This window comes from Triticum urartu, unplaced genomic scaffold (assembly GCF_003073215.2).
Source record: "Triticum urartu cultivar G1812 unplaced genomic scaffold, Tu2.1 TuUngrouped_contig_2560, whole genome shotgun sequence".
Classification (NCBI taxonomy): domain Eukaryota; kingdom Viridiplantae; phylum Streptophyta; class Magnoliopsida; order Poales; family Poaceae; genus Triticum; species Triticum urartu.
The window spans coordinates 20575-45042 of NW_024113046.1; the positions used below are offsets into that span (position 1 = coordinate 20575).

General features: G+C 43.2%; 2 protein-coding genes across 2 annotated transcripts; one reads left to right on the forward strand and one right to left on the reverse strand.

Moving 5' to 3' along the window:
* Nucleotides 1–1975: 1975 nt before the first annotated feature.
* LOC125527008 (probable flavin-containing monooxygenase 1) lies at nt 1976–4648 on the forward strand. The gene is made up of 5 exons (XM_048691586.1): nt 1976–2458; nt 3109–3346; nt 3439–3614; nt 3702–4054; nt 4145–4648. The coding sequence occupies exons 1-5, from the start codon at nt 2018–2020 to the stop codon at nt 4494–4496; spliced, it is 1560 nt and encodes a 519-aa protein (XP_048547543.1). The 5' UTR covers nt 1976–2017; the 3' UTR covers nt 4497–4648.
* Nucleotides 4649–5972: 1324 nt separating this feature from the next.
* On the reverse strand, nt 5973–12166 carry LOC125527006 (lysine-specific demethylase JMJ25-like). Its single transcript, XM_048691585.1, has 16 exons — nt 11900–12166; nt 11180–11338; nt 10953–11063; nt 10679–10809; nt 10181–10280; nt 9925–10057; nt 9790–9853; nt 8954–9713; nt 7964–8296; nt 7521–7737; nt 7061–7449; nt 6900–6972; nt 6722–6807; nt 6534–6653; nt 6377–6441; nt 5973–6294 (listed from the first exon to the last, which is right to left on the reverse strand). The coding sequence occupies exons 1-16, from the start codon at nt 12101–12103 to the stop codon at nt 6186–6188; spliced, it is 3054 nt and encodes a 1017-aa protein (XP_048547542.1). The 5' UTR covers nt 12104–12166; the 3' UTR covers nt 5973–6185.
* Nucleotides 12167–24468: the final 12302 nt, after the last annotated feature.

Consider the following 24468-nt stretch of genomic DNA (forward strand, 5'->3'; position numbering starts at 1 on the left):
TAGAGGAGTTTGCCAGATATAATGAAATGCATTCAAATCCCTAAAAAAACATTCAAACGAGTGGTGCAACGCAATACACCTTATATTTTGGACTTTTTCTTAAAAAACTATACACCTTATATCAAGGAACGAAGGGAGTATATATATATTGTGTCTTACTCTGGTAGCACACACCCATATCCATTTGAAAAGAATGTGTGCTTCTACTCTAGTCATCAAATGTGCATACATTGAGATAGAGGAGTAATTGTTTCTATTACCCTTACAAATCCATTTATCTTGAGCCTCGATGTTGGTATGCTAATGAAGTAAGCGTTGAAGTTCATTAAGTTGGGCAAAAGCTTGAGTTGAGAATGGGGTATGAAAAAACTCAGAGATGTCTACAAAATTGACCAGTTTGTTTCAAACACTGATTTTCATTCAAAGCAAAAGAATGTAACTCAAGGAATTTCTGCAGGAAAGGTTTGTCAATCCAAAAATCATGCCAGAGCTTAATTGTGCCACCAGTGCCAGCCCTACAAGAGGTGTTTCTCTTAAAGATGGCAGGAGTTTACGATGAGCTTTCCAGCAGCTTGAATCCACCATTCTTTCTCCTCAAAGCTTAGATGAATAATATTTTCCCCAGATCATGTTTACCCAAGGAAGATTCTCTTTGTTCAGTAATTTGTAGAGGTTTTCCATGAGCATTGCTTTGCTATGAACATATAGATTTTATTAGGGAGTACAATGCCTAGAATAATAACAAAACTTTTTTTACAATGACTAGAATCAAAAGTCTTGTTATTACATGCTCAACATAAATGTAAAATATAGTTTTATGTAGTTTTTTTAGAAAAAAACTATTAAAATTGAACTTGAAATGTATGTTTTGAGGATTCTAAAACATTTTAGTCAGTTTACTCCATTTGAATACTCCGGAAGTTCAAATAATAGCACTATAATATTGAACATCGCTGTTTTTTGTTTGCAAAGTAGAACTCAGTCAATACGGAGTACAACAAGTGAGTTTTTTTTCATGCGCAATAGTTCTGGTTATTAAGATTTTTTGAACCATTTATTAATTATAAAAAGTTTCCAAGCAATTTGTGGCCAGGAACGAGTCTCAAAAGTGGACCAAAGTCTCCAGTCCATGAAAAATTGTTGAAATGTGGAGCAAAGCACCAATCTATGGTGAAAGAGAATAAAAGGGTAATATCAATGAAGACAAAATGTAGAATTTATTACCCACAAATTGCAAGTTAGGCAACTCGCCAAGAATGATGGTGTGAGATGCGGAAGTGTTGTTATGTTCCCAGGTGCATATGCACCTGGGATGAAAAGTAAATTTTAGAAAAGAGGAAATTTTTGATTATTTTGTGAGAAAATTTGTTGAATGTTTTACCAACTTGCAGAGTATTGTGATGAAAAAACGTAAAAAAAAACAAAACCAATGTCTCAAAATGCTTTAAAAAGTTGTCCTTCTTGGAACATCGTTTTTGTTTTCTTTGTCAGACCTCCGCGAATGTTCTTTCACCACGAAATTTTACATGTTGAGACAAAACATTCAACAATTTTTGTCCCAATTTGTTTTAATTTTTTTTTTCAAATTTTTCCCTATTTGTTTCGATGTTACTGGTCGCCCGGTGAGATGCATGCTATTTACTTATCCGGCCTTCTGCTTAGCCAGAGCTTAGCCGCCAGAAGTTTGGACTTTGGGCGCGCGTATAAACAAAATAACATGCAGAGATGAGCCTCTGATAAATTAATTCGGACGTTGGACGCCGGCATAACATGCAGTGATGGGCATCTCCTAAAATAGCATAGATAACATATAATGAGGTTTTCTGCAACTTATCAACAACCGCCTCAGCTGGTGAGATGACATCTATATATATAAAAAAATTATTAGTCAGCGAGTAGTAAGACGTGCTCTCTGTCTCTGGCCACCTATAAGTACCCCACCTCGCCTATAAAAAACCCACACACCGCCCTCAGCCAGTCTCCCTTCTTCTTGCTCGTCTACGGACCAAGAGAATCGATGGAAACAAAGCGCGTAGCCATCGTCGGCGCCGGCGTGAGCGGCCTGGCGGCGTGCAAGCACCTGCTGGAGCGCGGCTGCCGGCCGGTCGTGTTCGAGGCCGACACCGTCCTGGGCGGCGTGTGGGCGCGCCCGCCGGAGTGCACCGCGCTGCAGACGCCGCGGCCCATGTACCAGTACTCCGACTTCCCGTGGCCGGAGTCCGTGACGGAGGTCTTCCCGGACCACCGCCAGGTCATGCACTACCTCGACGCCTACGCGCGCCACTTCGGCGTGCTCGACTGCGTCAGGTTCGGCCACCGGGTGCTCGGGATGGAGTACGTTGGCGTCAGCGAGGAGAAGCTGGCCGTGTGGGAGGAGTGGGGCGGGAGCGGCGAGGCGTTCGGCTCTGGCTCTGGCGAGTGGCGACTCAAGGTGGCCAATGGCGATGACCACGTCGAGGTAAGATTTTCTTTTTCTTTTCTTGAGTGATGTCGAGGTAAGAATTTGGCTAATGTAGGTAGAGATCTTGAAATATTCAGTTCTCGGCTTATCGCAAAGTTCTCGGCTTATACGATACTAATTGTTGGTTCTTCACGGTAGCTGCTAGATAGTTGCATGTCAGAAATCATGGTAATGGTAATTTTCCGTGTTTCTAGATTTAGAGTTTGCACATTATTATTATTTCAGAGGAACTCAGAGTTGCTAATTCTCATCTACTAGATGAGAAATAACAAGGTTATTTTGTGCGATTTTAGATTTGATGATGACGTACAACTAGATCGGCTTGAAAATGACAATCTACCACACAATCTAAAATAGTGAGTCCAACAAAAACAAATACTAAGTAGCATGCAGCATGCCACCTGGCACTATTTAAACATCACAGAATTCAACATTCAAGGCAAACTTCAAGCGTACGTTTACAGGTGATGACATATTAGACAATATAGTTTTAGATCCAAACTCTCTGAACATCAATCATATAAGGAATTAATTTAGATTCTTGGTTTTCGAGTATAATACGGTTATTATGTGACCCACCCTAGTATATATAGTATAAAAAAGGATTATTAGATTTACACTGTTCCCTTACATTTTCTCTTCTCTAGACACACATTGTAGATTTTGTGGTCCTTTGCATTGGGAGGTTCAGTGGGGTGCCCAACATACCCGAGTTCCCCACCGGAAGAGGTCCAGAAGCATTTGACGGGACGGTGATCCACTCAATGGACTACTCCAAAATGGGCAGTATGAAAGCTAAGGAGATGATCGCGGGCAAGCGTGTGACCGTAGTTGGGTACCTAAAATCAGCACTCGACATTGCTGCTGAATGTGCAGAAGTGAATGGTACGAATGCGCAAATTAAGCCTTTTCATTTCCTTAACTAAACATCGATTTATGTTCTCTTATGAATTTTAATGTACTTCTCGCTACCGTAGGCACGGAGCAACCGTGTACGATGATAGTCCGAACAAAGCATTGGATCATACCCGACTACTATGCTTGGGGTGTCCACATATCAAAGTTGTATCTGAATCGCTTCTCTGAACTCCTTATTCACAAGCCCGGTGAAGGTTTCCTCCTGAGCCTCTTGGCCACCACCTTGACTCCATTGGTAGTGCAACTGAACATGTTACTCTTATTTGAATTCAATCTATGCATTTTTATTTCAACTAAATTCTTAGATGTTGTCTATGAGCAGCGGTGGATATTTTCAAAGTTCGCTGAGAGCTACTACTCCATTCCAATGAAGAAGTATGACATGGTACCTGACCATAGCCTTTTCGAGGCATTGGTGACATGCTTGATTGCCATCACACCTAAAGATCACTACAAGAGACTGGAGGAAGGTAGCATTATTCTGAAGAAGTCCAAGACCTTTAGCTTTTGCAAGGAAGGTGTGCTTCTTGAAGGTGAATCTTCACCGACAAAAAGCGATATAGTGATCTTTGGAACTGGATTCAAGGGGGATCGGAAGATCAAGGATATGTTCACATCAGAATACTTCCAGAAGATTGTTGTTGGGTCAACATCAACAACTGTGCCTCTGTATAGGTTTGTTTATCACATTAACCTTTCCCTCTATATATTTATCAATTACGAGTTTCGGATTTATAATGGTTTGCACGTTTCTTTGGTAATTAGGGAATGCATCCATCCTAAGATTCCGCAGCTCGCAGTCATCGGGTATTCAGAGAGCTTAGCAAACCTGTACACAACAGAACTTCGGGTCAAGTGGCTAACACACTTCATGGATGGTGGCTTCAGATTACCATCTGTTCAAGCAATGCAAAGGGATGTCCTTGAGTGGGATAAATTCATGAAGCGCTATTCTCGTGTCTACTTCCGTAGGTCCTGCATTGGTATCCTTAACATTTGGTACAACGACCAACTATGCAAGGATATGGGGTGCAATCCTAGAAGGAAGAAAGGCTTTTTCGCGGAGTTGTCCGAGGTTTATGGTCCTGGTGATTATGTCAACCTCCACCCCAAATAAGAATGTGTTGTGTTTGCATTTTCATCGCAGTTATGTACACGTCCTACCTTGTTCAGATTCTTGCACGGTTCACATTCAGTACTCACTTTGCCATACCATGTACTCATTTATGTTCCCTATCTAAATAAATCTTATATAATGTAGAATGTTCCCTATTAAAAAATCACTACTGGTCTTGGGGTGCGCGACCTGGCAACCAACAATGCCGGCCTGCTTGTTAAACTTCTACATCGGCTACACCAGCCGCAGAGCTCGGCCTGGGCGGTGTGGTTCTGGCGAGAATACCACAACGTGGACGACAAGCGCTCCCTCGCGTCGGCCGTTTGGAAGGCGCTCACGACCCTGCTCCCTCTCTACCGCGACCTATCTTGCGTTCGCACCCGGAGACGGTGCTCGGACAGCATTCTGGGTTGATAGCTGGTGCGCGGAGGCCGGCCCACTCAACAGACACTTTTCTCCCATGTTTCTGAAGCTGCTGCCACAGCTGCTTCTGTGTGCCGGGATGGGATCCCTGGCCACCTTGCTCCTCGCCTTTCGGCCGTGGCCGGCCAAGAACTGACCATGCTCCCCAGCTGCTTGCCCAACCTGACAGCCGGTGTGGATGATGACCGCTCCCTCATCAAGTCTATGGACGGCAAAGCTATTTCCTCCTCTGGTGTACAAACTGCTTACCTTCACAGGCGAGCGTTGTCCTGTACAGGAGTCTATCTGGCAGGCCGCCATGCCGCCGGGAGTGCGTCTGTTCGGGTGGCTTGTGGCCCCGGACCGCGTCCACACAAGGGCGAGCTCTGCAGCAGGTCCTCTGAAACAACGGATGTCGGGATCGGGGACGGTGTGAGCTGCAGCTCCATCTCGGAGGTCCGGCCGCCTGCCCTTGCACTGGGACACAGTGCGCCTGCTGCTCCTGTGGACCATCTGGAATCATCGCCACGGCGTCGTTTTCCGTGGGAACAGGCCGGCGATCAGCAGTTCTGCTACTGCTGATGCTGATCTTAGGTTTTGGTCTTTTAGACTGAAAAACCATGAACGTGGCCTGGGTCCCCTACTTAGAATCCCTGAACCTGTGATTCTTCTGTAATCTGAAAACTCAACTCCTGTAGTACTTCCCCTGTGCCGTGGGGGTTCTCCTGCTGCTATGCAGCTATGAGAAATATATTGATTGTTAATCGCCCCACCAGTTTCAGAGCTTGCAAACAATTAATTGTTTGAGATAACACAGACAATCCATTGTATGATATGTTTATCTGCTCTAATTGACACACATAGCATAAGATAGATCCGTCTTATCAATGATTGTACAGTCTTATTGCTAAATTATGCATGAGGGTTCTTATTTCTTTACAGAGGAAGTAGTAAGCATCAGACTTGTTACGAGAGGCTCCTACTGCTTTGCTATGCAAATTCAACAAGTTGTGAGGATTGGTGATCACATAGTTAGCACACGGAATTAAATAAGGCATCATTTTAAGTCTGAAACAACCATAAATCGCATCTCTGAATATCAACAGCACAGCTGAAATCTAAGTGAAAGAAACTCCAACGGCACGTGCAGTCAACTTGTCAATTGTTTACCCGTATCTACTCACTTGTTACAAACAAAGTAGACACTCGGACCAACGATGCCTAGCTGAACTAGGAGCTCGAATGGTTTCAGTCACAGCCCCAGAGAGCAGTCTGACGACAAACCAGTCACCTCCGAGACCCTGAGCCACCTCTTGCGCGGGTACCCCTTCTTTTAGGCTTTTCCTCTGCAGTACCATCGCTGGACTGGTTGGGCTGCGCATCCCCGCTCTTTGACCTGATCCATACATCACACACCAACTTAACACATTGACTGAAAGCTCGGTGACAAACAAAATATTACGGCTAGCGTATCTTACCCTTCCACGTGACGTCCCAAGAATTCGAGAACATCGAGAAACGCATACAAAGCCATCTTCTTGATCTATAAATAACCAAAACCAACTTCAGACCAGTCATCAATTTTCCTCGAATACAATATAGTAAGCGTGATTTTCGAGAACATATGCTGCTAACCTCAAGCTTATCTTCTTTAGCCTTGTGGGAAGATGGAAGTGCCCTGAACTCGTCCGTCAGCTTAACACACTCACCCACATTTTCGGGGGAAACAAAGTCCATCGCAACCTTGGTGCAAGACTGCACAGGAGGAAATGGGTACAGTCTTGAGCACCGTGCTAAATTCAAAAGAGAGTGAGGTTTCATACCTTCAAATTCCTGACTTGGTGAGGACACCCGGCAGGAATGAGAACTGCGTCCCCAAGCTTCTGCTCAAATGTCCATGGCTCAACACCTAAAGCAGGCAAGCCAACACATAAGGAAACGACATCACAAGTAATGAGGCACACTGTGTTTAGGAAGATTTAACACCTAAGGTTTACTAACCATATTCTTTCTTGAGCTTCTTCTTATGTTTTTCTGTCAGATAGAATGTCTGATCATGAATTGGGTGGATAACCTGCACAATATATAACATAATATGTTATGTAGGATAAGAAAACTACAAAATGTAACTTCTATGAATGGAACAGATTCTTTTAAAATACCTGATTCACAGGATTGCAGTGGATGTGGCGAAACTCCGAGGCATGGTTCCGTAGATATTTTTGTAATTTCTCTGAATCCTCTCTTCGGAATATATCCCACAAAGCACCACCAGTTTTATCTTTCTCTGTCTTCTCAGGAACTGGCTTGGGAGGATCAATAGCTTTATTTCGATGCACCTTTCTACGAATTCCTTTGCCAATCTCATCAGATTTACCAGGAATGGGAGGATCACTGGCTTTATCTTGATGCACCTTTCTGTTAGCGCGACGTTGATAGTACAAACGAGTTCCGTTGCGGATCTCATCGGATTTGGTAACAGATTTATGAGGTGACACTTTATCCTTAACATCATCTGTAGCATCGCGACGTGGAGCATTTATGTGCAAACCTGCAAGACACAAATATGACATGAGAGAAAAACCTAAAATCAATTTCCCCAAAACAAGTAGTGATACGTACCATTAGAACTATTTTTATAACTTTCCATACTACATGAAGTCATCGCGGCTTCGTAAGATCCATCAACAGATGGCTGTGCCCTAAGCTCAGTGCATGAATTCAAATCCCCACGCAGTTCCTGAAGATCTTGCTTTCTCATGTTTTCCTGGACTTTTTTAATCCGACAAAGATCATATGTCTCACATGGCACTTCGTCAGTGTGTGTTTGGATATTTACCTGGTTAAATTAGACATCTGTTACAGTTAAACCAGAGCAACAGACAAATAAGAAAACAACTATGCAACGATCAGCGAGAGAGCACAGGGAAATTTGCTAGGAAATCAAGATAACCAAAGTGGCATGCAGATCGTCAAGGTAGAGACCAGCATTTCATGGCAAAAGTTTAACCATATCCGAGGCAAAATAATAAAAAAACTCTATTGTTATAAAAATAGCAACATACCGCATCAGAAACGTCACAATGAAGCTTGGTCACTGAGTCACCCCGGCCTAACTCTTCGGAAAATCCATAAGCAATGTAACTTTTCGGCCCAAGATCTGGTTTCATGACACCAGCAGGAAGCTTAACCGAAAGATTTAGTGGACCAGATCTTGGATCGGTGTACTCAGGAAATGGCAACGCGCTGATAAATTCAGCACAATGGCGAGGCAATCTCTTGTCAAACGTACTAGAAGGAGGCCAGTCCTTCAACTTAAGCATCTCAGGCCAGTGAGGCCCGCGATGACTTCTGCCATTTTTATATCCCTTAAAGAAATCGCTGATTTTAAGTGACCCCTGCAACATCAAACATAGCACAATAAGCGCCTACATATTAAACCAAAATTTTCGAAATTCAAAGGGACTCACATATAAAGTGTGGCGAAAGCCTTTTCTGGTAAACATCATTATTCAAAATGGGGAATTCAGTTCACTGATGAATCAATAAAATTCCATAAAACTAGTACCCCTTCCAATTTAAAATATAAGGCCAACATTTTGTGCACTTTTCTTTCAAAATAAATATAAGATATATGCATGTAAAATTGATGGCTTGTTAACTATTCACTCTCCTGACAAATAATACAGTGTGGGAACCATGGTCATTTTTCTAGTACTAATTGCTGGATTAAACCCCTGTACCAAAATGATCCTTATAAAATGGAAAACATAATTTACCATTTCTTCTGGAACATAGTACGTATATGTAATTAGTTCTGTAATTTTATAAGTAATCACTAAAGTATCATCATAAGTATTTCTGCTTGAAGTTTTGACATGAGTATTTCTGCTTGAACTTCTGACGTGCAAGCAGAGCAAGCACACGAGAGTGCAAAACAACTGTCATCATCTAAATATGGCAAGAGTAAGGCACAATCACTGCTTACCACTAAAAATAAATCAAAGAAATCGACAATTATGACATCCAATAAAAATGTGGATAGAGTTCGGTACCTCACACCAATCAAGGCAATCTACTACCCTCACATCAAACTTCTCATCTTCTGCCTTGCCCTTGGCTCTTTCACGCAATGCCCGCCACATAACCATCGGTGCCCAACTTACACCAGAGGTTGATTGAAGAACATCAGAGACAACAACTGGCTCACCCTTTGCCCAATGCATCTGGAAGTGAATTAGGTCATCATCACCGAGACTAGTGGCAACTGGACAATATAGATAGTTATCACTTGAGCCCTTCCTATCTGCAGCCTTCCGTACTGTCTTTATGTCAGTTCTTACCGTGCCCGAATGATCAAAACAAGGACACTGGTCACTTCTACTAAATGTTGTTTTTTCAAATATTTCACTCCTCACAAGTTTGTCAGCTCTCTCTTGTAAGTCAGCATGCATTTTCTCCGGAAACATGCATTTGAGGTCCAAGTCAGAACCACCACAGCCCCCCATTTCCTTTGGTGGGCAAGGTATGCCACCATCACTATTTGCACTCCATAGTAGCAGAGAGCAAGATTTGCTACCACCAGTAGGGGAGTCCATCTTCCTCCTCAAAGAGTCCCTTCGATTCTCACCATTTGAATGAAAATTATTGCCGAAAATATAGTCCTCTCCTCTGTTCTCATACTGCACATTCTCCACCTCTTCTCCTCCGGGGATCTCACCTTTGCGAAGCTCCCGGCAGCAGATGAGGCACAGGTCATAGAGACAATGCTTGCAGCTTCTATGAACATCGAATATAGAAGTTCTACACCTGTTACTGCAGTAGAGGAATGAAACAGGATCAGATGCTTTCTACAGTCACATGTTGAAAGTTAATATGGAAACATCCTAACCAATAGATACGCTCAGCAGGACCACACTTGATCTGTTCCAACTTCATTTCATCCATCGAAACTCCTGTAAACAAAACCAGATGAAAATCTACATGAACATTGAATTCTATCTTGTTGTGCCCTAGAACACCATACCTAGTATACGAGCCTCTAATTTCTTCTCTTCCATCTGCTCCTTTTGCAGCTCTCCTAGCCAAGGAAGCAACAAGCGCATGATATGGCATGCATAACTAATTTGATTTTCTTCAGAAATTTCCTTTTGTTGAGGCTGGTTCATAAAAAATGAAACAAATCATTGAGAGGGATAAAGCAGAAGAGAATCATTTGAACACAATCAAAATCAACATGAAACAAGATACTGTGAAGAAGAGCGTATGTGCCAAGTGCAAACCTCTTCAACTCCTATCATTCGTAAGCATGCCTTGCAATTACAGTTCTTGCGACAGTACGGACATTTTGCAGCTAATTCATCTTCTGTCAAATTGGGATACCTACACGCCCAAAAACAGCAGCGTTATGAAATACATCAGACCAACAGCCACTGTTTTCTGTGAGTCACCAATGGAATAAAAATATTTGAAGGGAAGATTTCAAAGTTTCGGTTGTGCCATGATAGATAGGAAAAACAGTATTAATTATAAACATCGAAATTGTGAGATACTGGTACACACATTTGTATACCACAAAAGCAACGGTGCATGCAATATAGAGATGCAGGCAGACATTTCCGCCGCGTCCACATATGTCCGCGTTGATTTCAGTATTAGCTCAATAAAATTACAGATTAACCAAAAGGTGTATATAATTTGGACTACAGAAGAAAGCAGTAAATGGTTGGCACTTCCATTAACAGAAATCAATATGGAGACATATCCACACATGCACGCACCATCTCTTGATGCATTTCCCACAGTATCGCTTGTTATTGCATGACTTACACCAGACCACCTTCTTCTTGTCATTTCTCTGGCACTGGTGGCACATTCGAGCATTTTCCCCGGTCAACATCTTCTTCCCATTCTAGATGATTGAAACAACAGAGGTCATTAGACTCACGAAAATAAATACTACGTAAAGTCATTCCGTAAACAACTTATGCCAGATAATGAGTAGCTTGCCTTATTATATCTTTCATGAGAAACTTTATTCTTGGAGGATGTGACCTTATATTCTTCTTCCTCTTCCTTCAACCTTTTTGCGGTGGAACCCTTCCACTTTGCTGCATCTCTTCTTCGCCGTTTCTTTGCAGGCTTGAAATCCTCATCATCGCTAGTCTGCAAAACAAAATAAAGAAATAGCTGAGGAAGGTCAAAATTTTGTCTTGTTAATTATAAAATGTCCATAAAACCATTGCAGAAATAAAATTTGAAACATATGTGAAGTAATTTACCGCATTGTCTCCACCATGGTTTTGCCCATCCGGGGAGTGGACCTTGCTGCCATCTTGATCTGATTTCTTATTTCTGGGCCCCCTCTTTTTCCCCGCATCACTTCTCTTGGGTTTGTTCAGCGGCTGAACAACTCGATTATCCACAGGTTCCTCACCATCCTATAAGTGCAACATACAAAATTAGACAACCAAAGTGTGCACTGCAGTAGTGCTGTGTACTAAAAAATACAATGAAATTAGTCAACCTAAGCTCATCCTAAACGAAAATCACAGCGTCTCTATTAGACCAAAATGAGAAGCATCACCAAATATTTGCAAAAGGTGGCAAGAAGACAACGATCTTCAGCCCAGATATAAAGGCAAATCGATATAACGTATCACACTAGTAGAACCCTAGATGGTCATCCCTGCAATTTCCGTGCACCAAGATGGTAAGATCTATATCATCTAACCCAAACCAAAACACCTGTCCAGAAACAAATACTGAATAGAATGGGAGATGAATCGCAGATCAGCTAAACTTCGTCGCCCGATCGCAAAAAATAGGAACGGCAACGGGAAGGACCGGAAGAGAATTATGAAATGGAATAATATAGTGCGATGGGTTCCGCCACAAGCAAATCCTAAACCCTCGAAGACGGAGCGATCGATCGCCGCGCGCGTTAACCACGAAGTGGCGCACAAGCACAACGCAAGTAAGAATTAACGAGAGATCCCCACCTCATCGTCGGAGCTGGGCTCGCGGTAGGTGTCCGGCGCCGTCCTCCTGTTCCTCTGCGGCCTGTTCCCGGCCGCTATGCCGCGCCCTTCGTCGCAGGGCCTCACCGCCGACGTGAAGCCCCGGTCGTCGCTCGGGATCCTCCTCCTTCCCCGTCGTTTCGCCGCTCGGGACCCTCCTCCTCCTCCTCCTCCTTCTACGTCCATCCCCTGCGTCGGAGGGTGCGGTTTGCGTTCCGGCGCAGCGGAGAGATGCGAGAGTTCGCGAGAGATGCGAGAGACGGGGGGCACGCGGAGGGGGGCGTTGGGGGGCTTTTTGGAGGAGCGGGGCGGCAGGTCTTTGTATTTTGGAATGGGCAGCGCTAGGCGCCGGTCAGCCGGCCCAAATTTGGGCCGGTCACCGCGCGAGCGCATGATTAAACTTCCTACAGCCATCAGATCCTGTGCCCCTTTTCGTCGTCTGCCTCCCCTTCGTCTCAATTCCAGCCAACATCTGCTACAACGCGCATCTATCCCCCGCTCGCCGTAGAAACAAACCACCATAGGCTACTCGTAGCACTGGGAAATGCGCCTCATCGGCGAGGCAGCTCCTCGGCCCTGCGGTGGCAAGCCCATGCATCGCCTCCAGCACCGACGGGTGCTGTAGTCTCCATCATGGGGCAGGTGCCCTTTTCTAGCAAAAACAGCCATGGGTCGCAGCAAAACTCATCACCGGTTACAGCAGAAAGGGTCACCCAAATGGATCCAAGGAAAAAAATCGCGTGGTCGCTCTGAGCAATATTGACACGGTCCCGCAAAAAAGTTCACCGGTTGCAGAAAAAATGCCTCACTCGCCTTCGGCGAGTTGCACAGCCGCGGCTGGTTCCAACTTATTCCAAAGCCGGTTACAGCTCCTTATGCATACGGTTGCAACTCCATCACCGGCGGGGTTGTTGGCTCTAGCTCTAGCGAATAAAAGTTGGAGCTTTGTATGCATACGGTTGTAGCTCCATCTTCGGTAGTGGCCGTTGGTTCCAACTCCACCAACAACGGTTGCAACTCCTCCAATAGGCGGTTGCAACTCCTACGCTGCCGGTTGCAGCTCGTTCCCCACGAAGGTGTGTGGGTCGTCGGAAGGCCTCTAGCTCCTGACCTTAGCGGTCCCAACTTCTCGCATAGGCGGTTGCAACTCGATGGTGCCCAGTGGCCATCATCTCCAAGGACGATGGTGGTTGTAGCCCGCGACATAGTCATGCGCATCGGCACCATCGTGCCGTCCTAGCGCCTGGCACACGACCATCATGTTGCTGTTCCCGCGCCACCCACCCCCATATCTCGTTGCTAGAAAGTTGTGATGTGGTTGTCGGGAGAGAAGAAGAAAGACGAAGGGAAAAAATGAATGGTTGAGGTCGACCCATGTTAGAGCATAAGGAAAAAGTGTGGTTGCTCAGTCGTGTTGGGGTGGGCTCATTGTCGTGTAGGTGTTGAAAAAGGGGAACATGGACCATGAAATGTGTGGATGCATAGATCATTGCGCGCGATCAGATGACGCCGACATCACCGGCGCAAGAGCCTAACTGGCCGCCCGACAAGAATCCTTTCCCTTTCGAAAATCCAGTGTGAATTGTCATTTTTGAAAAATTAGGGTTTCACTTTATCCTCCTAATGGGAAGCTTTGGATTTTGTATGGTACCCACCGTAACAACAGCTGGTTGGATCCAGCATCGTGGCATCCGGGGCCTTACTCGTTCTATGTGCACCACTCGCTTCTCTTTTTCAAATTTTGAGCTGGCCTCGTTCCCATGGGATGGGTAAATCGGAGGCAAACCAATTTCCTACCTAGATCAAAACAGTACAGATCAAAACCCAAGGAGTGAATTTGGCTATGGGTTCTGAGAAGTATTTATTTGGTTAGATTTTTTATATTCGAGCACGATACCCCACCTCACTAAGCGTAGTCTACTACTAGACCATTTGATCTTCTTCGTTCCTGGGCGTTGCTCTGTCGAGGTCCGCTACCGCTTTTAGCGGGACTTGGCGCGTGCGAAAACCTAGGGATTGGTTCTGTTGTTGGCTAGTTTTGATTTGTGATGTGGGATAAGGAAGAACCGAGCCAGTAGGTAGAGAGAGAAGCGAACCAATTGAAATGTTCTTGGAATATTGAATCTCCATGAGGATGAGGTTGGCGACACCATCTAGGAAAAAGATGTCACAGAACCGCCCAAGAAAGCTAAGTGGTTGGCTATAGCAAAAGTGGATACACGAAAGGGCTTCAACCCTTATGCTTTTTCTGTTATACGCGTTTAGCATGGAATCCGACAAGTAAGTCACTTGGAGGAAAATCAAAGATAATTACTATTTAGTTTGGTTGTTTTGCGTATTGGAATAAGCAATGAATATGGGGCATTGGCCTTTTATAGAACCAGACCATCCCGACGAAGGAGTATCATGGTTTTGAGAATCATAGAATTATGTTGCTTGAAAAATTGGATGTTTGGGCGTATGAGCTGAAGCTATTGCTACTTGTAAACTGCGTTGGGATTTCCTCGAATAGCAGCGGAGATGCAACACGGTAGAGATAAATATTTCCATCAGTGAGAACCAAGGTAATCGAGCTAATAGGAGAACAAAGCAAACTCACACAAGAAGCACATACACACACAAAAGCAAATACTTGCACCCAACGCGGGCAAGAGGGTCGTCAATCCCCTTGAACTCGTTTCTTGCAAGGATTAATTCTGATAGTGATAGAGAGATAAATTGCAAAACAAAAAAAGTAAATAAATTGCAGCAAGATATTTTTTGATTTTTAATATATGATAAAGGTAGACCCGGGGGCCACAATTTTCACTAGATACTTCTCTCTCAAACACATAACATACGGTGGGTAAACAAATTACTGTTGGCCAATGGATAGAGAAGTGTATAGTTATGACGCTATTCATGGAAATGATCACACATGTAGGCATCACGTCTGCGACAAGTAGACTGACTCTCTACTACTATTACCCAACCAATCGACCTCTATCCAGTATGCATCTATGGTATTTAGTTCATGACAAACAGAGTAACGCCTTAAGCAAGATTACATGATGTAGACAAAGTAAACCTAGTCAATATGAATAAACACATTGTTTTATCCTTAATGGCAACATAAGTACGTGCCCCTCTACCCCTTCTATCACTGGGTGAGGACACCGCAAGATTGAACCCATTACAAAGCACCTCTCCCACTGAAGGTAAATCAATCTAGTTGGCCAAACCAAACGGATAGATCAGAGAGAAATACAAAGCTATCATAATCATGCATAAATAAAGTTTAGAAAAGACTCAGTTAATTTCAACGAATACTATGATCATAAACCCACAATTCATCGGATCCCAATAAACACACCGCAAAATAAGATTACATCAGATAGAACTCTAAGAAGATCGATGAGAACATGGTATTGAAGATCAAGAGAGAGAGACAAGAAGCCATCTAGCTACTAGCTATGGACCTGTAGGTCTATGGTGAACTACTCACGCGTCATCGAAAGGCAGTAAGGATGATGTAGAAGCTCTTCGTGATCGATTCCCCCTCCGACAGAGTACCGGAAAAGGCCTCCAGATAGTATCACGGAAGAGTAGAAGCTTGCGGCAGCGGAAAAAGTGTTTCTGGTGTCTCTTTGTTGGTTTGGGAATATTTGGGAATTTATAAAGTTGGAATCAGGTCAAACGGAGCTACGAGGGGCCCATGAGCTTAGGGTCAGGCCTACCCCCCAGGGCGTGCATGGTGAGCTCGTGGCCCTCTCATATATCTTATGACCTCCTCCTAAATCTTCTAGGATCCCTTTTGGTCTAGAAAAAAATCATCAAAAAGTTTCATCATGTTTGGACTTCGTTTTATATTGATTTTATGAAAAGCAAAAAACAACAACTGGCACTGGGCACTGTGTTAATAGGTGCTACTTCTTGAGTTTGCGTTGGTTTTTCCCTTGAAGAGAAAAGGGTGATGTAGCAAAGTAGAGATAATTATTTCCCTCAGTTAAGAACCAAGGTATCAATCCAGTAGGACCAATACCTGCACAAACAATCAAACACTTGCACCCAACGCGATAAAGGGGTTGTCAATCCCTTCACGGTCACTTGCAAAGGTGAGATCTGATAGAGATAGATAAATAAAACTAAACAAAAGATAAACTATTTTTGGGTTTTTTGGTTTATAGATCTGAAAGTAAAAGAATGCAAAATAGTAGGTCAGAAACTAATATGATGGAAAATAGACCCGGGCGCCATAGTTTTCACTAGAGGCTTCTCTCTTGAAGGCAAATAATACGGTGGGTGAACAAATTACTATCGAGCAATTGATAGAAAAGCGCAAAGTTATGACGATATCCAAGTCAATGATTATGTAATATAGGCATCACATCCGTGTCAAGTAGACCGACTCCTACCTGCATCTACTACTATTAATCGACACATCGACCGACTCCTGCCTGCATCTGGAGTATTAAGTTCATGAAGAACAGAGTAACGCTTTAAGTAAGATGACATGATGTAGAGGAATAAACTCAAGCAATATGATGTAAACACCATCTTGTTTATCCTCGATGGAAACAATACAATATGTGCCTTGCTGCCCCTACTGTCACTGGGTGAGGACACCGCAAGATTGAACCCAAAGCTAAGCACTTCTCCCTTGCAAGAAAAACTAATCTAGTTGTCCAAACTAAACTGATAGTTCGAAGAGAATTACAAAGATATCAAATCATGCATATATGAATTCAGAGAAGATTCAAATAATATTCATAGATAAGCTGTTCATAAATCCACAATTCACTGGATCTCGACAAACACACCGCAAAAGAAGATTACATCGGATAGATCTCCAAGAACATCGAGGAGAACATGGTATTGAGAATCAAAGAGAGATAAGAAGCCATCTAGCTACTAGCTATGGACCCATAGGTCTGAGGTAAACTACTCACGCTTCATCGGAAGGGCAATAGGGTTGATGTAGATGCCCTCCGTGATCGAATCCCTCTCCGGCAGGATGCCGAAAAAGGCCCCAAGATGGGATCTCATGGGAACAGAAGGTTGTTGCGATGGAAAAGTGTTTTCGTGGATGCTTCTGGTAGTTTGGGAATATATGTGAATATATAGGAGGCAGAGCTAGGTCAGGGGGTCACCGAGGGGCCCACAAGGTAGGGGTGCGCGCCTTACCCCCCTGGGCGCGTCCTCCACCCTTGTCTCCGCCTCGTGGCTCTTCTGACTTGAACTCCAAGTCTCCTGGGTGTCTTCTAGTCCAAGAAAAATCATCACGAAGGTTTTATTCCGTTTGGACTCTGTTTGGTATTCCTTTTCTGCGAAGCTCAAAAACAAGGAAAAAACACAATCTGGCACTGGGCTCTAGGTTAATAGGTTAGTCCCAACAATAATATAAAATAGCATATCAATGCATATAAAACATCTAAAACAGATAATATAATAGCATGGAACAATAAAAAATTATAGATACGTTGGAGACGTATCAAGCATCCCCAAGCTTAATTCCTGCTCGTCCTCAAGTACGTAAATGATAAAAACAGATTTTTTTTGATGTGGAATGCTACCTACCATATTTATCCATGTAATTTTCTTTATTGTGGCATGACTGTTCAGATCCATAAGATTCAAAACGAAAGTTTAATATTGACCTAAAAACGGTAATACTTCAAGCATACTAACAAAGCAATCTTGTCTTCTCAAAATAACATGGCCAAATAAAGCTATCCCTACAAAATCATATAGTCTAGCTATGCTCCATCTTCATCACACAAAATATTCAAATCATGCACAACCCCGATTACAAGCCAAGCAATTGTTTCATACTTTTGGTGTTCTCAAACTTCTTCAACTTTCACGCAATACATGAGCGTGAGCCATGGACATAGCACTATAAGTGGAATAGAATATGGTGGTTTTGGAGAAGACAAAAAGGAGTAGTCTCACATCAACTAGGAGTATCAACGTGCTATGGAGATGCCCATCAATAGATATCAATGTGAGTGAGTAGGGGTTGCCATGCAACGGATGCACTAGAGCTACAAGTTTATGAAATCTCAAAAAGAAACTAAGTGGGTGTGCATCCAACTTAGTTGCTCACGAAGGGCAATTTGAGAAAGCTCATCATTGGAATATACAAGCCAAGCTCTATAATGAAAAATTCCCACTAGTATATGAAAGTGACATTATAGGAGACTCTATATCATGAAGATCATGGTGCTACTTTGAAGCACAAGTGTGGAAAAAGGATAGTAACATTGCCCCCTCTCTCTTTTCTCTCATTTTTTGTGGGCTTCTTTGGCCTCCTTTTATTTTTATATTTTTATTTTCATCCGGAGTCTCATCCCGACTTGTAGGGGAATCATAGTCTCCATCATCCTTTCCTCACGTGGGACAATGCTCTAAAAATGATGATCATCACACTTTTATTTACTTACAACTCAAGAATTACAACTCGATACTTAGAACAAAATATGACTCTATATGAATGCATCCGGCGGTGTACCAGGATGTGCAATGACTCAAGAGCGACATGTATAAAAAATGATGAAAGATGGCTTTGCCACAAATACGATGTCAACTACATGATCATGCAAAGCAATATGACAATGATGAAGCATGTCATAATAAACGAAACGGTGGAAAGTTGCATGGCAATATATCTCGGAATGGCTATGGAAATGCCATAATAGGTAGGTATGGTGGTTGTTTTGAAGAAGGTATATGGTGGGTGTATGGTACCGGTGAAAGTTGTGTGGTACTAGAGAAGCTAGCAATGGTGGAAGGGTGAGAGTGCGTATAATCCATGGACTCAATATTAGTCATAAAGAACTCACATACTTATTGCAAAATCTATTAGTCATTGAAACAAAGTACTACACACATGCTCCTAGGAGGATAGATTGGTAGGAAAAGACCATCGCTCATCCCCGACCGCCACTCATAAGGAAGACAATAAATAAATAAATCATGCTCTGACTTCATCACATAACGGTTCACCATACGTGCATGCTACGGGAATCACAAACTTTAACACAAGTATTTCTACAATCCACAATTACTCACTAGCATGACTCTAATATTATCACCCTCATATCTCAAAATAATCGAAAGGAATCAAACTTCTCATAGTATTCAATGCACTTTATATGAAAGTTTTTATTATATCCCTCTTGGACGTCTATCATATTAGGACTAAATTTCATAACTGATACGTCTCCAACGTATCTATAATTTTTGATTGTTCCATGCTATTATATTATCTATCTAGGATGTTTTATATGCTATTTTATATGATTTTTGGGACTAACCTATTAACCTAGAGCCCAGTGCCAGTTTCTGTTTTTTCCTTGTTTTTGAGTTTTACAGAATTGGAATACCAAACGGAGTCCAAATGACGTGCCAACTTTTGATGATTTTTTATGGACCAAAAGAAGCCCCGGAGTAGAATAGTTGGGCCAGAAGAGTCCCGAGCCGTCCACGAGATAGGAGGGCGAGCCCAGGGGGGTAGGGTGCGCCCTCCACCCTCGTGGACGACTTGGGCACCTCCCTGACTTGTTCCTGACGCCAAAAATTCCTATAAATACTGAAACCTCTAGAAATTAACCTAGATCGGGAGTTCCGCCGCCAGAAGCCTCCATAGCCACCAAAAACCAATTTTGGCCCGTTCCAGCACCCTGCCGGAGGGGGAATCCCTCTTCGGTGGCCATCTTCATCATCCCGACGCTCTCCATGACGAGGAGGGAGTAGTTCACCCTCGGGGCTGAGGGTATGTACCAGTAGCTATGTGTTTGATCTCTCTCTCTCTCATGTTCTTGATTCGGCACAATCTTGATGTATCGCGAGCTTTGCTATTATAGTTGGATCTTATGATGTTTCTCCCCCTCTACTCTCTTGTGCTGCATGATGTTAAGTCCTAATATGGTAGGCATCAAAGAGGGATATAATAAAAACTTTCATATAAAGTGCATTGAATACTATGAGAAGTTTGATACTTGATGATTGTTTTGAGATACGAAGATGGCAATATTAGAGTCATGCTAGCAGAGTAGTTGTGAATTTGAGAAATACTTGTGTTGAAGTTTGCAAGTCCTGTAGCATGCACGTATGGTAAACGTTGTGTGACAAATTTTAAGCATGAGGTATTTCTTTGATTGTCTTCCTTTGTGTGGAGGTCGGGATCGCGTGATGGTTAACTCCTACCAACCCTTCCCTTAGAGGCATGCGTGTAGTACTTTGTTTTGATGACTTGTAGATTTTTGCAACAAGTATGTGAGTTCTTTATGACTAATGTTGAGTCCATGGATTATACACACTCTCACCCTTCCATCATTGCTAGCCTCTTCGGTACCGTGCATTGCCCCTTCTCACCTCGAGAAGTTGGTGCAAACTTCACCGGTGCATCCAAACCCCGTGATATGATACACTCTATCACACATAAACCTCCTTATATCTTCCTCAAAACAGCCACCATACCTACCTATCATGGCATTTCCATAGCCATTCCGAGATATATTGCTGTGCAACTTTCCACCATTCCGTTTATTATGACACGCTTCATCATTGTCATATTGCGTTGCATGATCATGTAGTTGACATCGTATTTGTGGCAAAGCCACCATTCATAATTTTTCATACATGTCACTCTTGATTCATTGCTCATCTCGGTACACTGCCGGAGGCACTCATATGGAGTCATATTTTGTTCTAGTATCGAGTTGTAATCATTGAGTTGTAAATAAATAGAAGTGTGATGATCATCATTAATAGAGCATTGTCCCAAATAAAAAAAGGAAAAAAAAGGAAAAAATAAAGGCAAAAAAAGAAAAAAAAAGAAAGGCCCAAAAAAGGAGAAAAGAAATAAAAGGGACAATGCTACTATCCTTTTTTCCACACTTGTGCTTCAAAGTAGCACCATGATCTTCATGATAGAGAGTCTCTTGTTTTGTCACTTTCATATACTAGTGGGAATTTTTCATTATATAACTTGCCTTGTATATTCCAACGATGGGCTTCCTCAAATGCCCTAGGTCTTTGTGAGCAAGCAAGTTGGATGCACACCCACTTAGTTTCTTTTGCTGAGCTTTCATACATTTATAGCTCTAGTGCATCCGTTGCATGGCAATCCCTACTCCTTGCATTGACATCAATTGATGGGCATCTCCCTAGCCCATTGATTAGCCGCGTCAATGTGAGACTTTCTCCTTTTTTGTCTTCTCCACACAACCCCCATTATCATATTCTATTCCACCTATAGTGCTATGTCCATGGCTCACGCTCATGTATTGCGTGAAAGTTGAAAAAAGTTTCAAAAGGCTAAAGTATGAAACAATTGCTTGGCTGAAACCGAGCTTGTGCATGATTTGGATATTTTGTGTGACGAAGATGGAAGCATAGCCAAACTATATGATTTTGTAGGGATGAGCTTTCTTTGGCTATGTTATTTTGAGAAGACATAATTACTTGGTTAGTATGCTTGAAGTATTATTATTTTTATGTCAATATTAAACTTTTGTCTTGAATCTTTCGGATCTGAATATTATTGCCACAATATAGAAGATTACATTGAAAATTATGTTAGGTAGCATTCCACATCAAAAATTCTGTTTTTACCATTTACCTACTCGAGGACGAGCAGGAATTAAGCTTGGGGATGCTTGATACATCTCCAACGTATCTATAATTTTTGATTGTTCCATGCTATTATATTATCTATTTTGGATGTTTAATGGGCTTTATTATACACTTTTATATGATTTTTGGGACTAACCTATTAACCCAAAGCCCAGTGCCAGTTTCTGTTTTTTCCTTGTTTTTGAGTATCACAGAAAAGGAAAACCAAACGGAGTCCAATTGACCCAAAATTCGACGGAGATTATTTTTGGACCAGAAGAAGCCCACGGAGCATCGGAGATGGACCAGAAGAGTCCCGGGCTGCCCACGAGGGTGGGGGCGCACCTCCCTGCCTCATGGGCAACCCAGGGACCCCCCTGACTTGTTCCCAACGCCAATACCTCTCATATATACCCAAACTTCCAGAAAGAAACCTAGATCGGGAGTTCCACCGCCGCAAACCTCCAGAGCCACCAAAAACCAATCTAGACCCGTTCCGGCACCCTGCCGGAGGGGGAATCCCTCTCCGGTGGCCATCATCATCATCCCGGCGCTCTCCATGACGAGGAGGGAGTAGTTCACCTTCAGGGCTGAGGGTATGTACTAGTAGCTATGTGTTTGATCTCTCTCTCTCTCTCTCTCTCGTGTTCTTGATTTGGCACGATCTTGATGTATCGTGAGCTTTGCTATTATAGTTGGTTCTTATGATGTTTCTCCCCCTCTAATCTCTTGTAATGGATTGAGTTTTCCCTTTGAAGTTATCTTATCGGATTGAGTCTTTAAGGATTTGAGAACACTTGATATATGTCTTGCGTGGGATACCGGTGGTGACAATGGGGTATTCTATGGATTCACTTGATGTATGTTTTGGTGATCAACTTGCGGGTTCCGTGACTTGGGAATCTATGCATAGGGGTTGGCACACGTTTTCGTCTTGACTCTCCGGTAGAAACTTTGGGGCACTCTTTGAAGTTCTTTGTGTTGGTTGAATAGATGAATCTGAGATTGTGTGATGCATATCGTATAATCATACCCACGGATACTTGAGGTGACATTGGAGTATCTAGGTGACATTAGGGTTTTGGTTGATTTGTGTCTTAAGGTGTTATTCTAGTACGAACTCTATGATAGATCGAACGGAAAGAATAGCTTCGTGTTATTTTACTACAGACTCTTGAATAGATTGATCAGAAAGGATAACTTTGAGGTGGTTTCGTACCCTACAATAATCTCTTCGTTTGTTCTAAGCTATTAGTGACTTTGGAGTGACTCTTTGTTGCATGTTGAGGGATAGTTATATGATCCAGTTATGTTATTGAGAGAACTTGCACTACAAAAAAATACACTTCCGTGATGATACATGTTTGTCACAGTAGGTCGCGTTTTTTGTCATGCATGTACACCCATGACAAATTTATGACAAAATCAAGATAGTCATACCTGTGCTGTCGTAGAAGTGTTCCATGACATTACCAAAATTATCATCACGGAAGTGTCCACTTCCATGGCGATAAATCGCGCGTCACAGAAGTGCTTTCGTCAAGGGTGACCGACACGTGGCATCCACAGTAACGGAACACCGTTAAGCTATTGGGTCGGGTTTTGGATCCGATAACCTGTTAACATCCCCGACCAATGGGGATTTTCCACTTGTAAAATCATCATTGGCTAGAGGAAACACGTGTCGGCTCATCATCGGGACAGATGTCATCCACTCACTGGACAAAATGCGCCTATGATACGTCGACACGTGGCACGGCCCAACAAGTTTAAATGGGCCGGCCCACCTAAAGGCCCACAAGATTTTGCGGACCATAATGGGCCAGCCTAGCTAAAGGCCCACGAGATTTTACGGACCATAATGGGCTGGCCCAGCTAAAGGCCCACAAGATTTCGCGGGCCATAATGGGCCGTCCCAGGTAAAGGCCCACAAGATTTTTCTGTGCCATAATAGGCCGGCCCAGGTAAAGGCCCACAAAATTCTCGTGGATCATAATGGGCCGGCCCAGCTAAAGGCCCACAAGATTTCGCCGACATTAATGGGCTGGCCCAGCTATAGGCTCACAAGATTTTGAGGACCCTAGTAGGCCGGCCCGTTAACTGGCTGCCATGTTTTGGGCCAAATGCCGACCCATATTTGATCCGGTCTATTAATGGCCTGCCACGCTCCGGGCCTAATAGTGGCCCATATGAGATCCGGCCCGTTAAATGCCTACCATGTTCTGGGCCAAATTACAGCCCAGATCAGGTCCGACCCTTTAAGAGGTTTTGGGCCTAATTATGGCCCATATCGGATTCGGCCCGTCAACTGGACACTATGCTTTTGGGCCCACTTGCTAAAGGCCCACTTAGTAATTCGACCTAATATTAGTTTTGACCTGGTAAGGGCCCGTTTAACATTTTGGCCCTATATTAATTTCAGCCTGTTAAAAGCCCGTCATATAGTTGGGCCTAACTACGGCCCGGTTTGCATCCGGCCTGCTCGCAGCCGATATCTGATTGGGCCAAACCGAGACAATTTTTCGGCCTGTTAAAAGCCCGTGATTTGATTCGCACAATCATGGGCCGGAGTTCATTTCGGGCTGCTGCCGGCCCGTGAGCTGATCGGCATGTTTCAGGCCCAACCTACATCATGATTGCATGACGGCCTGATTATGTACCGTAATTTTACGGTTTGGCCGGTTTACTGCGAAGACAGGATATATATACAGTAAAATAACTGCAGCATCGTGAATAAGAAAAAACCTATACTATACAATAAAGAAATTACGGCATATTGCATCCACTAGGCATCAAAGTTCGCCACTATGATAATAAAGCACAAGCAGACAGCAGATTACATACACTAGGCATCAAAGATCACCACCAGTGCAAATAAACACGCCGACAAAATAATATACAAAACTGACAGCACTTCAATAGAGTTGAAGAAAGGTTAGCCCTGCTGGGGAGCT

Excerpts from the sequence above, each read along its gene's own strand:
- LOC125527008 (XM_048691586.1), top strand. The coding sequence starts at position 2,018 with ATGGAAACAAAGCGCGTAGCCATCGTCGGCGCCGGCGTGAGCGGCCTG. Across the intron at positions 3,347-3,438 it reads TGAATGTGCAGAAGTGAATG|GCACGGAGCAACCGTGTACG; the intron begins GTACGAATGCGC and ends TCGCTACCGTAG. Across the intron at positions 3,615-3,701 it reads CCACCACCTTGACTCCATTG|CGGTGGATATTTTCAAAGTT; the intron begins GTAGTGCAACTG and ends GTCTATGAGCAG.
- LOC125527006 (XM_048691585.1), bottom strand. The coding sequence starts at position 12,103 with ATGGACGTAGAAGGAGGAGGAGGAGGAGGAGGGTCCCGAGCGGCGAAA. Across the intron at positions 7,450-7,520 it reads TTATAAAAATAGTTCTAATG|GTTTGCACATAAATGCTCCA; the intron begins GTACGTATCACT and ends TGTGTCTTGCAG. Across the intron at positions 6,808-6,899 it reads GAAGCTCAAGAAAGAATATG|GTGTTGAGCCATGGACATTT; the intron begins GTTAGTAAACCT and ends TGCCTGCTTTAG.